The 16,921-nt window shown below is 46.8% G+C and overlaps 2 protein-coding genes across 5 annotated transcripts in view; both read right to left on the reverse strand.

Annotated features, from left to right (window-relative positions):
• The window catches only part of LOC119442584 (uncharacterized), a 46,538-nt gene that overhangs the window by 12,865 nt on the left and 16,752 nt on the right, over nt 1–16,921 (reverse strand). The window contains exon 1 of one of the 2 annotated variants that reach the window (XM_049662246.1): nt 14,021–16,362. The exons of the other annotated variant lie outside the window; for it this stretch is intronic. The gene's annotated coding sequence lies outside the window, so the exon portion shown is untranslated. Of the gene's footprint in view, nt 1–14,020; nt 16,363–16,921 lie in introns of those variants that run through there. 2 annotated transcript variants of the gene reach the window in all.
• Nucleotides 9,746–16,584, reverse strand: LOC119442585 (zinc transporter ZIP1). Of its 3 annotated transcripts, none has more exons than XM_049662245.1 (3): nt 16,386–16,584; nt 11,362–11,822; nt 9,746–10,822 (listed from the first exon to the last, which is right to left on the reverse strand). In XM_049662245.1, exons 1-3 carry the CDS (start codon nt 16,551–16,553, stop codon nt 10,270–10,272), a joined length of 1,182 nt encoding a protein of 393 aa, XP_049518202.1. In that variant the 5' UTR covers nt 16,554–16,584; the 3' UTR covers nt 9,746–10,269. The 3 variants fall into 3 exon arrangements, with proteins under 3 accessions (XP_049518202.1, XP_037563438.1, XP_037563439.1); XM_037707510.2 differs by having other exon boundaries at nt 11,362–11,877; nt 16,386–16,459; XM_037707511.2 differs by lacking the exon at nt 16,386–16,584 and adding an exon at nt 11,972–12,094 and having other exon boundaries at nt 11,362–11,877.

Below are 16,921 nucleotides of genomic sequence, written 5' to 3' on the forward strand. Positions count from 1 at the left end.
GACCCGCTCCGTGAATGCGTGTCCCTCTCTCTCTCTCTCTCTCTCTCTTGGACTTACGGCCGTCACTGCGCGTTGCATAGCGCAGCTTGCAACACCGACTCCGCGTTCCAATGCCGACACTGCGTTCCACCGCGTTGCAATGCCGACAACGCGTTCCAGCAGACCCGCTCCGTGAATGCGTGTCCCTCTCTCTCTCTCTCTCGGACTTACGGCCGTCACTGCGCGTTGCATAGCCCAGCTTGCAACACCGACTCCGCGTTCCAATGCCGACACTGCGTTCCACCGCGTTGCAATGCCGACAACGCGTTCCAGCAGACCCGCTCCGTGAATGCGTGTCCCTCTCTCTCTCTCTCTCTCTCTCTCTCTCTTGGACTTACGGCCGTCACTGCGCGTTGCATAGCGCAGCTTGCAACACCGACTCCGCGTTCCAATGCCGACACTGCGTTCCACCGCGTTGCAATGCCGACAACGCGTTCCAGCAGACCCGCTCCGTGAATGCGTGTCCCTCTCTCTCTCTCTCTCGGACTTACGGCCGTCACTGCGCGTTGCATAGCCCAGCTTGCAACACCGACTCCGCGTTCCAATGCCGACACTGCGTTCCACCGCGTTGCAATGCCGACAACGCGTTCCAGCAGACCCGCTCCGTGAATGCGTGTCCCTCTCTCTCTCTCTTGGACTTACGGCCGTCACTGCGCGTTGCATAGCGCAGCTTGCAACACCGACTCCGCGTTCCAATGCCAACACTGCGTTCCACCGCGTTGCAATGCCGACAACGCGTTCCAGCAGACCCGCTCCGTGAATGCGTGTCCCCCTCTCTCTCTCTCTCTCGGACTTACGGCCGTCACTGCGCGTTGCATAGCGCAGCTTGCAACACCGACTTCGCGTTCCAATGCCGACACTGCGTTCCACCGCGTTGCAATGCCGACAACGCGTTCCAGCAGACCCGCTCCGTGAATGCGTGTCCCCTCTCTCTCTCTCTCTCGGACTTACGGCCGTCACTGCGCGTTGCATAGCGCAGCTTGCAACACCGACTCCGCGTTCCAATGCCGACACTGCTTTTCCGACACTGCGTTTCCACCGCGTTGCAATGCCGACAACGCGTTCCAGCAGACCCGCTCCGTGAATGCGTGTCCCCTCTCTCTCTCTCTCTCGGACTTACGGCCGTCACCTGCGCGTTGCATAGCGCAGCTTGCAACACCCGACTTCGCGTTCCAATGCCGACACTGCGTTCCACCGCGTTGCAATGCCGACAACGCGTTCCAGCAGACCCGCTCCCGTGAATGCGTGGTCCCCTCTCTCTCTCTCTCTCGGACTTACGGCCGTCACTGCGCGTTGCATAGCGCAGCTTGCAACACCGACTCCGCGTTCCAATGCCGACACTGCTTTCCATCGCGTTGCAATGCCGACAACGCGTTCCAGCAGACCCGCTCCGTGAATGCGTGTCCCTCTCTCTCTCTCTCTCGGACTTACGGCCGTCACTGCGCGTTGCATAGCGCAGCTTGCAACACCGACTCCGCGTTCCAATGCCGACACTGCGTTCCACCGCGTTGCAATGCCGACAACGCGTTCCAGCAGACCCGCTCCGTGAATGCGTGTCCCTCTCTCTCTCTCTCTTGGACTTACGGCCGTCACTGCGCGTTGCATAGCGCAGCTTGCAACACCGACTCCGCGTTCCAATGCCGACACTGCGTTCCACCGCGTTGCAATGCCGACAACGCGTTCCAGCAGACCCGCTCCGTGAATGCGTGTCCCTCTCTCTCTCTCTCTCGGACTTACGGCCGTCACTGCGCGTTGCATAGCGCAGCTTGCAACACCGACTTCGCGTTCCAATGCCGACACTGCGTTCCACCGCGTTGCAATGCCGACAACGCGTTCCAGCAGACCCGCTCCGTGAATGCGTGTCCCTCTCTCTCTCTCTCTCGGACTTACGGCCGTCACTGCGCGTTGCATAGCGCAGCTTGCAACACCGACTCCGCGTTCCAATGCCGACACTGCTTTTCCATCGCGTTGCAATGCCGACAACGCGTTCCAGCAGACCCGCTCCGTGAATGCGTGTCCCCCTCTCTCTCTCTCTCGGACTTACGGCCGTCACTGCGCGTTGCATAGCGCAGCTTGCAACACCGACTCCGCATTCCAATGCCGACACTGCGTTCCACCGCGTTGCAATGCCGACAACGCGTTCCAGCAGACCCGCTCCGTGAATGCGTGTCCCCCTCTCTCTCTCTCTCTCGGACTTACGGCCGTCACTGCGCGTTGCATAGCGCAGCTTGCAACACCGACTCCGCATTCCAATGCCGACACTGCGTTCCACCGCGTTGCAATGCCGACAACGCGTTCGAGCAGACCCGCTCCGTGAATGCGTGTCCCTCTCTCTCTCTCTTGGACTTACGGCCGTCACTGCGCATTGCATAGCGCAGCTTGCAACACCGACTCCGCGTTCCAATGCCGACACTGCGTTCCACCGCATTGCAATGCCAACAACGAGTTCCAGCAGACCCGCTCCGTGAATGCGTGTCCCTCTCTCTCTCATTACTTTATCTCTCTCCCGAGCATAGCGCGCAAAACCTCTTCTTCACCTTGCAGAGCTTTGGCACGAGCGCGGGCGAACGCGCCAGTTCATTCATTCATTCATTCATTATTATTAGAACATAAAATATACAATCTGAGTAATTTGTCAGCCCGCCAAAGCAAAGTTGCTTTTGAGCGGGACAGGGCAGTGCTTTGGCCTGAATGACACAGTTTTGTGCTTCAATCCAGGAAACAATAGGGAAAAATTATGTACAGCAGGAAGATAAAAAGAAATGTCCATATATAGATACACATTTTCTTTATGTACCAAAAACCCGTAGTCCGCGAAAGCATCGATGCTTTTATGCGGACCAGTGTATAGTTTCTCTCAGCAAAGCATAGTACATGTTTTCTTTCGCTTTTCCCCATTCCTCCTTTTCCGTTATCCTCAAACGCTCGACTAATATCGAATTGTTGTTCCTGCACAAACAATAACGTAAGCAATTGCATACTTCAGCAAAAAAAAAATATTGTGTGTACAGCACGACCATCCATTCCATCATATGTAGCAGTTAGATGTAGTGGTGAAATGTTTTGAAACAAAAACAGACACGAATATAAACACAAAGAACACAATATCCTAGTCCATTTTATACAATAGTTAGCGAAATGATATTGTAAAAAAACTCCCATCCCATCGATTTCTCTTATTATTCCCAGTCGTTTGCCAGAACTGTGTGGTGTATGAAATTTTTTATTTTCCGGAGTGACGATACGTTGGTGACTTGTGGTATTTTGTTAAAGTAGAACGGTACATAAAATGCCCTCGTTCTTTTACCATAGTTCGTGAACGCTTTAGCCCGAACGAATGTCTCAATCTTGCGCAAATCCCGAGTTTTTACGTTTTTTTGTTTTAAATGTTTCATCAAAATAATGCTTCGTAAGTACTACCGAAAGAAAAAGTTGTTTAATATCAAATATCCCATGTTCTGCCATGAGCTCGCTGTGGCCAACAGCGCTGCTGTTTGTTCCGTATGTTATGTTATGCGTTATTTTCTCTATTATTCTATTTAACACGCTGCGTTGCATATGTATGTATATGTTAAGTTGTGGACGAAGACGATGTATAAGTTGTATAACTATGTCTATGTATAAGTTATGTATAACGACTATGTATAAGTTGTGGACGAAGACGACGACGCTCGAACGCAATCATATGGTTCGCATAAATGCATGTTCCGCTAGCGCGGCTGTATAGCCAAGTGTTTACGACGCTCACCTTGGGACCGCGGGTTCGAATCCCGCCTCAGCAAGAAAGGTTATTTTCTTTTATGTCTTTCTTCATTGCTGCTGATGATTGTTTCTTGATACGAACTACAAATTATGGCTGGCATAAACAGCTTAACTGTTAATAAATAAATAAATAAATAAATAAATAAATAAATAAATAAATAAATAAATAAATAAATAAATAAATAAATAAATAAATAAATAAATTTGTCCAGTGCACTCCAAGCCTTATAAGCACGTGAATTTGTGAATTTATTGAATACGCGTGCGTGCACGCACGGACAGATAAGATCTGATCAGAATGATACGTTTAAATGATGGCTCGAGGTCCATTCGGGAAAGTAGGCAACGGGAAGAGAGATTGGGCTACACGTGGCTGAATTCGGAAGCTTCTTACGCGAAGCTGCGAAGCGAATTAAGTGCCTCTTTCACCCGTGACCCGACCCACTCCTCAAAGGGCCTCCGCGCCGCGGGTCGGTGCTTGTTTGCAGGTATCTGCAAACAGCAGGTATCTAACACGCAGGTATACCTGTGTTTAAAGTACTTTATGAAGCATTTCCAGAGTCGGAACACGCTTTTTTTCGGGGTGATGCGCATAAGTAAGAAAACTTGCCATGCAGTTACATTTGTTTAGCCATCGGGAGAATTCTTAAGCATTTGGAAAATGAAATAAACACGCTGTATAACTCCGCACGAAGCCTTCTTTATAGCCTTTCTTTCTCATACCTCTGTCCCGCGCTGTTTTCTTGCTCAAATGCACAGTGTAGCAAACGTAGCAAGCTGTATCTTTGTCTGGCTAGCGAGCATGTATTTGCTCCGTTAGGCGCGCTCAGTTTGTGATAACATGCTGTTGGGCTATCACAAAAGAAAAACACTTGCCTCTGTTTGTCTAGGGAAGCACCGTGGCCGTTCGGCATTCTTTCTGCCATCTTTTCACTCCCATCGTTATGTCCAGCGAAATTCTTTAGCACGAGAACCACACTGCAATTTCAATGTGATACCATTGCATAGCACCGTCGCCGGCATTCGTTTGTATATGTCAGTGCAGAACTCCCGACAGACCGGGCCTGAAATCAATGCAAAACATATAGGCATGGGTGGGCCGCTCCTGATAATAGCCTACGATATGTGTCTGTAAATGATGTGTGATTTGACAGACACACAACGAATAACAAAATAAGCGCTATGTATATTCACGCACTTTTGGAGTCGAACTGCAATCTTTGTGATCGTATGCTGCTGGTGGGCTACTGACAACTGTGGGGTGTCAATAACAATTGTGGTAGAGCAGACGGTTTATCTGGCGCGCCCCACCCGTGACAGCGCGGCGCCGCGGTGTTGATAACAAAAGAGTGCACTCATTAACTCATGTGGAGCGTGTTTGAGGGCGCTGCTTTTTGATACGGGTGGACGTTTAGTCATGTGCCATTTTTTTCATTTTTTGTGGCCTTTCTTTATCAGCTGGAAAAAATAAACGGGCCAAACGCATCAGACGAAAAACATGACAGCTTTAGGTTTCTTTCAATTTCCTACAAATTCTTCATTGACAGCCCGTCATTCAGAGCAGTAATTAAACATTAAATAATTGCAATTAATTATTAAATCGAATGCCATTAACAAAAAATTACTGGCGGTTGATCTACTTGACTGTGTACAATATGCACTTGATTACCCTCCCGTAGAATGGCACGTCTTTCTTTAAAAACGCGATGCATGATAGCTGGGACACCATGCATATAGATGATGCACCTTATGTAGGCAGAATTAGTAGACCATGAGGCCGTGAAGAGTAATTAGTAAGCAGCATCAGCAAATCAAAGTTGTAAAGGGGCTGGTAGGTAGCATCAGTGCATCATAAAGTCGTAGTAGTTATTTCACGCGTGACCATAAGAGAAAGTTATAACGTGGATGTCGGAGAACAATCATCGATTGATAGGACGCCGTTATTGAATTAAATTGCAGTCACCCACATGGAAAACGACGACCTATGTGTTCTAAAGGCTTATTGTACTATGGCAACCCCGTGAACGCACAGGGCATAGAGGCACAAGTGAAAGAAAAGTACTAAACAGAAAGAAAGCTGCTTGAAGAACACAGCTCCTTATGTAAACTTTGAGAATTCGCCCGTAGGCTCAGGCGCTAGACCCACTGCTGTGCTCACGACGACGACCCAGCTCTCCGCAATACGCTCCTCTTCGACCTCATTTCCGCCCGTAGTTGCATTGCCTGTTTCTTCAACCGTATCTCCACGCTTATCATCAGCGAACAGTGCTCGAGCAACCACTGCAACAGGTTCGAGAGGCCCGGATGACACAGAATACGCGGTTGGAATGAGCCTGCCACTGTTTGTTCAATACCGGGGCTTAAACTTACTCTCCAGCGAAACCGGAAAAGAATGGAGAGATAACGTGAGCGCCAGCGTAGCAACCCGATGCTCATCCCCAATAGACCGCAAAAGATTAACTACCTTACAACGATAGAATAACAACCTGAAGGTATATTGAAGCATCACGATGGGACAAAAAAGAAGAGAGAAAGAAGAAAGGAAGCGATAAGATGTATAAATAACAGGACTAGCGCTGACTGCCCAATTAAACTTTATTGGAAGAAACACTAGGGATTTTCATAGCAATGTCATAAATAAGAAAGAAAACCATCCGGTCTTGGCAGGCATGCGCACAGTCGACACTATAGGTACATTTATTTATTTATTTATTTATTTATTTATTTATTTATTTATTTATTTATTTATTTATTTATTTATTTATTTATATAACATGTTTTTATCCAGAAGTAACATCCCTTGTTTTGATAGTGTAAGTGACGCCGCCTGACACCAACAGCGGAAGGGAAGTACACACAAACCGAAGCGTTAAAATATTTCATCACATGCGTTGTGTGACAGAAGCTTCGAATTAACACTAGATTCCCACAATTCGTGGGATCTGCGTAATTTTTACAAGATTTAAAAATAGAACTACAGTTAATAATAAAATGAGCTGTACAAGCAACAAGGCATTGACAACCGCTTTATGCGCACAAATATTGTCAGCTACAAAGAAATAAAAAGTAACTAGTAATAATATTCTCACATGGAATTCTTCAAACACATGCACCCAGACCGAAGTTGTTCAGTCGTTATGAGCTCTCGTGTGAAAATCAACGTCGCGGAACGCAAGAGGGTGCTTAGCTTGGCAGTTACCAATGAGCATTAACACGATGATCATTACAGAGGTACTTTCACTTACGGCTAAGGACAATCTGCTGCTCGACCCAAGGAGGTTTTTCTCAATTGGTAGTAAGAATACAAAATAGACAATAACCTTCAAGTGTAGGCAGGACCTGCCGATTTCAGGGACCTAATATTTTGTGAAAACAGGCAGAAGAGATATACTGTTTAGACAGCCAAAAAAAAAAAAAAAAAACAACGAAGAATAACAAGTTAGGAAAAAAAAACATTTAACAGAAAGTGAGTTGTAACAATAGACCTGAATTCGAACTGATTACTTTCATTTCGCATTTGATCTATTTACTCAATATGTGCTGCTTGTCACGAGGCCGTGGGTTCAATTCCCAGCCACGTAGGGCGCGTTACAATAGAGATTTATTGCAAAAACGCTTGTGCACAGTGCTTTGGTTGCGCAGTCAAGAGCCCCAGGTGGTCAGAATAAGTCCAGAAGCCTCCACTACGGTATCGCTCATAGTCCACATTTCAGCTTCTAAGTGTTAAACACCGCAATCTATTATAAACGAATGCTTTCAGCACTGCTGTGCACTGGAAGTACAGCAGAGCTTTATGTATATTTATCACATGCAGGATAGCGGAGAAAAATAGTGTGAACGATATTTGTTGATTTTCTGCTGACACAGACATACCGTAAAAACAAACGCAGTGTACAGAGTGACGATAATTAAATCATAGCCTTCCGGTATTGAATGTGCGGTATGTAAATTCAACAGAACGCACGCTTGGACAAAACCTTCTACTGACTCGACGAATTTTATTTTGAAGCATTCAAGTACTGCAAGTGTTCATGTTCGCCTACATTTAAGTCACAATTGCAATTATATCATTACCCCCCCCCCCCCAAAAAAAAAAAAAAAAAACAAAGAAAAGAAAAAGAACACTGACTTGATGCTAGGGATTGTTTACGTGGAAAATTACTGCATCAGAACACATTTGGCCTTACAGACATGAGCTGAGAAATGAGCTGAGATATTGCAGGCAAAAGGAAAAGCGCGATCGACGCACGCGCATTGTCTTCGCGCAAGCACTTCTTTTTTTTTTTTTTTCGTGACTTGCTCCGTGCCGTCGGCGTAACGATACGGGGCTAGCTTTGCTTTCGCATTCTTTGAACAGTGAAAATAATTGATCGAGTGTGACCTATATATATCGGAGGGTGCAGGTGTCTTTCGACGCGAAACACTTGTGGCAAACCATCGCCGTAAAGTTTACGCGCGCGCTCAGGAAATCGCGATTCCGCCGTACAGCGAAATGGAGGAGGAGTGCGCGCTGTACCCCTGGGTGTTGTACATTATTGATGTAGGTGGCGTCCGCGACTGGCACGCGGCGCTATGGTTGACTGTACGATTTACATGAAGGAGCACTCCGTGGTATTTGCCATTGCGTATGTCTACGTCACGCAGAAACATCTAAGTTTCGGAGTAAATGCACTATTTCAGCAACGTGCCTTGTTGTGCCGATTGCAGGACCGTACATTCACAGTGTACTGAATGCTTTATTTGACAGAACGTTTCTGCGATGATACGTGACGAGATCATAGATGCCTGGACTGCTGGATAATTTCAGACGTTTTACGAAGATAGAAAACAATACTTCATGCCCTGGTTTTAAATGCGTCCCACTTTCTAATACATTCCTGTCCACGCCCCGCGCAGTACTAAATCCCGGTAGCGGCAGCCACCTTTTAATGGGGGCGAAATGCAATAAGGCCCGTTTACCGTGTATTGGGGACACTTTAAAGATCCCCTTGTAGTCAAAATTAGTCCGGAGTTCCCCACTACAGCGTACCTCATATTCAAGTCGCACTTTTGGCACGTAAAACCCCAGAATTCATTCCTTCATTCTGTCAAGTCCCACTCCTTACTTCCGGAATATGCATATATATATATATATATATATATATATATATATATATATATATATATAACAAAAAGAAAGGAGGACAACGGTGAAAAAACGAGTGTAAACTGTAGACGACAAACAGCGCAAGCAGTTAATAAAGCTGCGCTCGTGGAAACGTCAAAGTTGGTTACGCGACATGCGCTGGCGCGGACAAAATAATATGGAATCTGCGAACACGTGCCAAACTGCATTATTGCGCCCTTTAGCGTAGCAAGCGCCTTGTGTCCAGACATGGCATTGCATATGCGCGTTCTTTCATGCACTTGTCCCTATTTAGGCCCATTTCTCACCAGCGTGCTGCAAAATCACAATGATTACAGGAGGTTATGGCAGGAGAACGGTGACTGTTTCGGCCGTTGTGACCGTGCGACAATGCACTGCACACCCTGCCAGCTGAAAAGGACAGCGCTCTCCCAGCGTTATCTTCTGCAATAATCGCGATTTCGACTGCACGCTAGAGAGAAACGGGCCTAAATAGGGACAAGCGCATGAAAGCATGCGCATGTGCAATGCCATGTCTGGACACAAGGCGCTTGCTACGCTAAAGGGCGCAATAATGCAGTTTGGCACGTGCTCCCAGATTCCGTATTATGCACGCTTAGGACTGAAAGAAGCAAACATTGGTATCGATCCCTTGTCATCCTTTTTCTTGCGCAGGTTTATACCAGTGGCACGCGTTAGCAATATTCCTATTCGCTTCAGCGCAGAACGAACTGCTGCTGTTGAACGAGGTATGAATGGAGATAGACTTGCAATCTGTCAATGTGAAGAGAGTTGTCTTTCACAACATATCCGCGCGGCGTGATGACATACGTGGTCTTTATTGTACAAAATACAGAAACGGTCAATAATGGCGATGACAAGAGAAACACACAAAGGAGCGGCGTTAAAATGTGAATTTGAAGTCAAATTTGATGATAAATTTAGAGCACGCAGTGTACAGCAACATCGCTTCGTTGAGTACTTACGCTCCGTTTTATAATTCACAGTGCTTCAAATTGACATTTTATTCAGGCTCGATTAAAACATCCGAGGATGTAGCCACTGTTAAATATACGCGTAATGTAAAGAGTACAAACGCGACACAATATGACTCGCACAAAGTAGTCCACGTAACATTTATTATGCGCGAGTGCATTAGTCCCTTTTAAGTTCAGCTGCACCACGATTGGCACGTTGTATCACATTATATAAGTTGTTCGACAGTAGTTATTTAATATCACACAGATCTTTTTCAACAACTGGTCCTGACCTGCAGAATCATTTCATGCGTGTCTATAAAACAACGTTCACAAGAGAATGAGCGCGAGCAAACAATCTTTCACTCAATCGTGAGGTAAAACAAGGACTAGCGTCAACATGATACAGAATCCGAGCAGTACTGCCAGCAGCTGCAACAAGCCACTCAACTGGCTGTTCTTGTCCCTCTGTAGGACCTCGAAGAACGTCACGTACAAGAGAGTGCCCGTCGCGACACCATTGAGTCCGGCAACCACGGGCGAGTCCTCGAGTTTGTTCTTGGTCACGGCTCCTATGAGCGCGCCGAGCGGCGACATCACCGAGAAGATCGCAATGTAGATGAGGATGGTTCGCGCCTTCATGCGACTCGCGGTCATGTCGAAGCCCACGACGAACGCGATGACGAACTTGTGGATGGAGATGGCGAGGAACATGATCCAGGTGGCCTGGTCCGTCGACTGCAGGCCCAGCGAGAGGCCCTCGAAGATGGAGTGAAACGAGAGGGCCACCACGATCAGCACGCTGCCGAGAGAGATGCGCTGTGGGCCGAGTTCGTCATCGGCCACCGCATTCGCCGAAAAGTTCTCCTTGTTCTCCACGCCGTTCTCCTGCGTCGGAGGAGGTTGCTCCGCATCGTGACTGAGATGTAATGAGACAAAAAGAAGAAAAAAAAAAAAACGATGATCACAGTTGTTCCCCACAGACTGGAGCACGAGCTTTACACTGAGAATGATTTACGTGACACCGCAATTATTTATCTTTAAATATAATGAGGTGTTGCATTTTTCGTCAAAGAACTCGTGCCGACCAACATTAGACACAAGATTCTCGACGGATACAGTGCAAGCTGCTGTTTACATTATTTGAAAAAAGAATGAATAAGAGAAGTAAGCTTAAAAACAAGGCTGCCGGGCAATGTCAATGGTAGGTAGCGCCTAATTTTCAAAATGGTCGAATGTGCAATAAGACCACGCTTGTGGTCATTATGTGAAAGTAAGTTATATCGATTGTCAATCACCTGTATGTATGTTTGATGCTGTTAATCAATGCACTGGCTTCGAAAAGGGCTCACGATGAGATTCATTGACGGCCCCTACACAAACGTTACAGATCTTTCTCTTACTGAAAGCGTGACCGTCTGCGCTAAGCAGCAATGATAGCAGAACGTTCATACCCACCTGCGGCTCATCACAATGGCTGCGTGTGAATGACCGTGGTCGGACGTTTGATGGCTGTGACCTAGGCATGCGTGGACGATCTCTTCTAGCGCGTAGACGGCGAGGAAGCCCACGCAGACGACTCCTTCAGTGACGGGAAACTCGGTCGTCAACTTCTCGAATCCTTCGCGGACTTCGGGCAGAAGGTGCAGGAAGCTCGTGGCGAACAGTACAGCCGCCTCCGATGCAGACGAGAAACGCGAACGCCTTGTCGCCCCACCTCGCCATGCTGAGCCTCTTGGACTAGCCAGATGGGAAGCAGCCCAGACAGCAGTGTTCCGAACAAGAGCAACAGCGGGGCCGCCACTTGAGACCATTGAAATGCCATCTTTCACCGAGTTCTCGAGTTCCTGTCGGGTTCGGGCTTGTAGCAGGTGCGGACTAGTGTCTTCGAGTGGCGCCCCGAGGATGGATCCGGAATTCTGGGCCGGAATGAGACACACGACCCCCGTCAGGCACTCTTGCGTTTTTGTGGATCTGCAAAAACAGGACAGACGTACGCGGGTGTCAAGTGAGCGGTTCATAACACTGGTGGGAGTTGCATCGAGCTCTATGATCTGCCAGGACTGACCTTGGGTTTTCTGTTCCATTACGGGTCAGGGAAACTTTGCAGTCGGACAGGAGCAGGGAAGGCGTAGACTGGGGAGGCGTTTCCGGGACAACGCGAAAAACCGGCGAAGGGCATAATCGTGTGGATCAGCGTCCACTTACAACCAGCGCACTCACAGTGCATCAGCGTGAGCTGCGCTCGAGGGGCTTGAACGGGTTTGCATCGGTCGCGCAAGATCGTGAAGAAAGATTTAAACGGAGGTGGTAACTGGCACTACACGAATCGATACGCAGAAAGCAAAAGCCCTCCCTGCGTAGCATCCGAATACACTCTACAACGCAGACCCTCAAACGCCCATTCATGTAAAAAAGAAAGAAAGAACACGGCTCAGCCCTCAGGTGACATATATCACTACGATATTTGCGATTGTCAATAAATCAAAGTAGCTGAAAAAATACTATCAAAGGGCATGAAGCCAGATCGGTATCCCGATCTGGCGCTCATGCCGTATGACACTACTTTTTCAGCTACTATAGGTATGACAAGTGCGAATCGCTTTTAACCGAGTCATCCAAGGCTGTGGGAATAATGAATGCTAACATGAAGTAAAGTATGACCGTGGCAGCAGTCAACAGCCTGAAGTGCGTTTATTTGCAAATTGCATGCCTCATAAAATCACGTTTAGTGAAGAAGGAACCAGCGGAGCATGCCTCACATGAAAGTGAAGAACCTTGAAACACGACTGGGCTCCATAAAACTCCGAATGTCCGTTCATTTTACCTGTTTCTTGGTCAGGTTACAGACGCGTTACGCCGTTATAAGAGAACATATTTAATGCACACACAAAACTAAACACACGACTTATCTTCAAAACGGCCAGAAATCGAGCTGATCTTGTTCTTGGTCTCATTACGTAGTCTGCCGCTGATGCGTGTGATGTGAGAGTCTGGTGCTAACGGACATCACCCACGAAATTACAGACGCCTATACTAATCAGTCGAACCGCGTTCCATGTACTCGCTCGAGGTCACGGGCCCGCGATCCCGGCCGCGGCGACAACATTTCGATGGGGGCGAAACCCTAGCGCCTCTAAATCAGTTTGACGTCATGGATTGCAAAGCAGTTTTTCGCATTTCGGCCATTGTGTTTCACTAAAGTTCTTGAAATTAGCTGAGTGCTGTCCTGAGTTCTCGTAAAACACAGAAATGTTGATCTTTACCCATAAGAAAATTAACTAGGCCTGTGCAGACGCCGCCTAATTCATGACGTGACGCCAAGCTGGTGTGGCAATTTCAAGGCGTTGTCCCCACGCCGCTTTCGTTCTTGCATTTTTTTCTGGTTTACCAAGCGTCTTATCACGGTAAGAGTAACTTTTATGGTTTGTGGAAGGGTAATTTACTAACACATTTCAAATGATTTCGATCTTTAGTGTCCCTTTAGTTATCTACAAACCACGGTATAACTTCGTATAAACAAGACATGCTACACTCTGACCACGACCCGCATTGCGTGACGGTGTCACACATTTTTGTTTTTGTTGTTGGCTTGGCAATGCCAGACAACTGGCAGAATCTGATGCCGGCAGCGTAGAATGTCAGATACCTTCCTTTCTCACAAAAGCAAATCTTGACACACAGGCCGCGTCACTGTCGTGGTTGGTAAGCTTCGAGGTGGCAATTTATAAACGTGACGTCACTTCAGATCAGCAGACTGCCTGCTCTCTAGAGGGAGGAAAGAACGTGGTAAGCATGCAAAACCAATAAATAAATTCTAGGGTTTCGATAATTAGGCACCTAAGTCAAAGCGCACGAGCGTTTTGGTATTTCGCCCCATTGATATATAGCCGTCGCGGCAGGTATTGATCCCGGGACCTCAGCAGTGTGCAGCGCCATATCCACTGGGCTACCGCGGCGAGTAACTCCGGTAAGTGAAATATTGCACTGCATGTTGCATTTACGCGCCACAATTCACATTATGTATTGTACTCTTACTGAAGCTCAGTTTCTTTTCCTCCCGAAGTGAAATAACATATTTAAAGCGTGAAAGCAAAGCCTTCAAACGGAGAAATACCTTTGCGCTGCATGAAGCGACAAACGGGACAGTTGAAACTTCCAACGTTGAATGCGCTTGGCAGAATGAGCTCAGAGAGGACAGGGTAAAACCCGCAATGAATGTGTATCGCTGCCTTCGCAGCCACGTTATCTCGACGCTGCTGATTAAAGCATTGTGTTGCGTTTAGCTGTTTGTTCGCACTGCGACCACTCGCACCTCTAAAGAGAGTTGGTAAGTTTCGAGTAAACAAGCGGCGCGTGCGACCTGCCTTAATGAAAACATCCGGCTGAAGAAGCAGCGTTGTAAGTTTGCCACGACAGTGCATGATATATAGTGCGAATGTACAACCTGATGCAACATAGGAAATTTCTTTCAAGAGACACTAAAGAGCAAAATAAGCTGAGCTGCAAATTAGTCACTTACCCTTCTACATGCAATACCAAGAGAGCCACTCTTACCATGAGAAGAGGCTTTAGGGGACAGAAAATACGTAAAAAGGAAAGGCAGGTGGCGACACCGTCTTGAAGTTTCGACACTAGCTCACCATGGCATCATGGCATCAGTTCTTCAGGCCTCGTTTAGTTTTTAGTTCAATGATTGGCTATACACTGTATTCTAAAGGAATAAAAAACTTACCAAGTTTTTAATTCCAAGTTAGGAATAAAGTTACCAAGTTTCAACAACATTTACTGCGCCACAACGGCTAAAATACGAAAAGGCACTCTGAAATTCGTGACGTCACACTGACGCACCTGCGCTGGGGTTCCGGCGCGAAATTCAATATGTAATGCAAGTTTAGACTACGTTCTTCTTTTTAGCAATCAACGGTCTTACCGCAAAATTAACTAAAATGCAATTTTCGAGCAATATCTTTTGAATATAAAGTGATTTTGTTAAGACGAAGCTTGAGCTGTTATTTTCAAGATTTCGATACATGAGAAGCTCATGTATGTTCTCCTTAGGTATCTGCTGATCTCGCTGTTCTGAACAAATTTTGTTTGCGTCAAAAAAAAAAAAAAGAAACAAGTCAAATTCTAGAGCTTCAGAAATGGCAAGTTCTCTCAAGTATAAAGCTCATAATATTTGTTTCAGAATTTGTTTCACCAAAGTAATATTTTCCCGGTGTTTCGATGCGCTATTCAATGGTTTACTCAAAGAATCGTTCGTAAATAAAGTTCGTCGCTTACTTTTCTTGTAGTGCGTGTGTGTGTGTGTGTGGGCGCGCGCATGCGCGCAGCCTTACAGCAGCCCGAGCCACGTGGTGAGCAGGTAACAACTCTGGGACCGAATTCCCAAGAACTTGCTACGCTATAATTTTTCGTGAGAAAGAATTTTAGTCAATCCGAATGCCAGACATGCCATTAATGAAAGCGGCCAGCCAATGGCAAAGCGAACTTACGAAAGAAAAACTTTGTGAATCTGGCCCCTGCTTCTTAACTATTTACGAAGACCTTGGCGCACTGCTGTACGCATTTCAATCATTCGTATACCGTTCAACTAGTTTCATTGCGCATGCACGCAGTGTGTTGCGTCACTGAATATAAACTTGACCAACAGCGGGCTTTCCCACAGCAGATCATAAGGCATTCACAGATGAGTAAGCCGGAAAGAAGATACGAATGTATGAAACATGGTCACGCTTTACTGAGGAGCGTCGCGAGCCTTGCAAGTGATGCGAACCAAACCACCACGCGCCAACCAGCCAACCAGCACGCCTACAACGATCACTCGCGAAATAAGGCCGTCCGCAGCGATCAAAGAGGCTGCAGCTTCGATGACAGTTTTTTTTAGGAATGCCCTGAGCATAACAAGGTACTGATTTGGGTGAGTTGGAATTGGGAAACCACGCTAGTTATCATGACAGAATTACAAATAAATCGCGGGAATGAAAACATCGAGCGCTGCAGCGCTCTGTATACGTTTTCGTTACCGTGGTTTCTCTGTATTTCAGCGCCAAAATACCATCAAGAGTCCTCAGCATACTCGTACGATGAACTAAAGTTGTACATGACTCTCTCCGAGCTTTATAACTTATAGGTTATCGCACCCGAGTGCCACAACTTGAATATGAGTAGCGCCATAATGGAGGGCCGGAATAGTTGTTGACCACTTGGGGTGTTTTGACCAGCCCTTATTAGATCTATATTGCAAACATGGCCTGGGAATCGAATACGACACCTTGTGCTTTGAAGCGAGAAACAAACAACCTTAGCCGCTGAGTCACCGAGGCAATCACTTTCAGAATTTTCGAAAGAACGCGTTCCCGGCATGGCTGACGCGAACTGAATTGAACTTTATTTCTAGGGTACACTGTACACAGTATATACAGTTCGATGCAGCGAGTAACGAGCCAGTAAGTGGGAGACACAAGAAAATTACGAACGTGTTCACAGCAAGCCGCCGGACGAGGAGCACTTGCATTGGTCGCATACTCGAAAGCATAGACAGCTCTTGTGGACTTTCTCTGGAACACGCCCCAACACAATAACGTGGGGTGGCACGTTGGCGTTCGGCTCCTCCAATGCATTGACAGAACAATGTGGCAGACCATAAGTCACGGAGACGAACGAGAAGCGGACAATGGTGACTCTATAGGCAAAACAAGGAAATTCACAAATAACTGAACATCAGCTAGAAATGTGCGAAGCGTTAAGGAGACATTGCACTGCGTGATAAAACAAGTGCTTAAACAGCGCCGTCTGCTGAGGGCGCACCAGAAAGAAAGAAGAAGCTGAGGTGAGGGAACGAAATGAAAAAGAAAGAAAATAAATTAAAGAAAGAAAGAAAGTAAGAAAATGATGAGCATGGGTGCTTCGAAATTTCGAGTGTGGAGAGTGGCTGAGCACTAGTACTGCGCTTGTGTCCGTCGTTACCTAGTCTTCATTTCATGTGGTGCGCAGATAACATTGATCATGAGTA

This window comes from Dermacentor silvarum, chromosome 2 (assembly GCF_013339745.2).
Source record: "Dermacentor silvarum isolate Dsil-2018 chromosome 2, BIME_Dsil_1.4, whole genome shotgun sequence".
Lineage (NCBI taxonomy): Eukaryota > Metazoa > Arthropoda > Arachnida > Ixodida > Ixodidae > Dermacentor > Dermacentor silvarum.

What these genes read in the sequence shown, in the direction of transcription:
- LOC119442585 (XM_049662245.1), bottom strand. Translation starts at nt 16,553, where the DNA reads ATGGTCTGCCACATTGTTCTGTCAATGCATTGGAGGAGCCGAACGCCA. An exon ending in CGGCGGCTTGCTGTGAACAC is followed by an intron (nt 11,823 to 16,385) that starts GTTCGTAATTTT and finishes ATTCCGGCCCAG; the next exon opens with AATTCCGGATCCATCCTCGG. An exon ending in GCCATTGTGATGAGCCGCAG is followed by an intron (nt 10,823 to 11,361) that starts GTGGGTATGAAC and finishes ATTACATCTCAG; the next exon opens with TCACGATGCGGAGCAACCTC.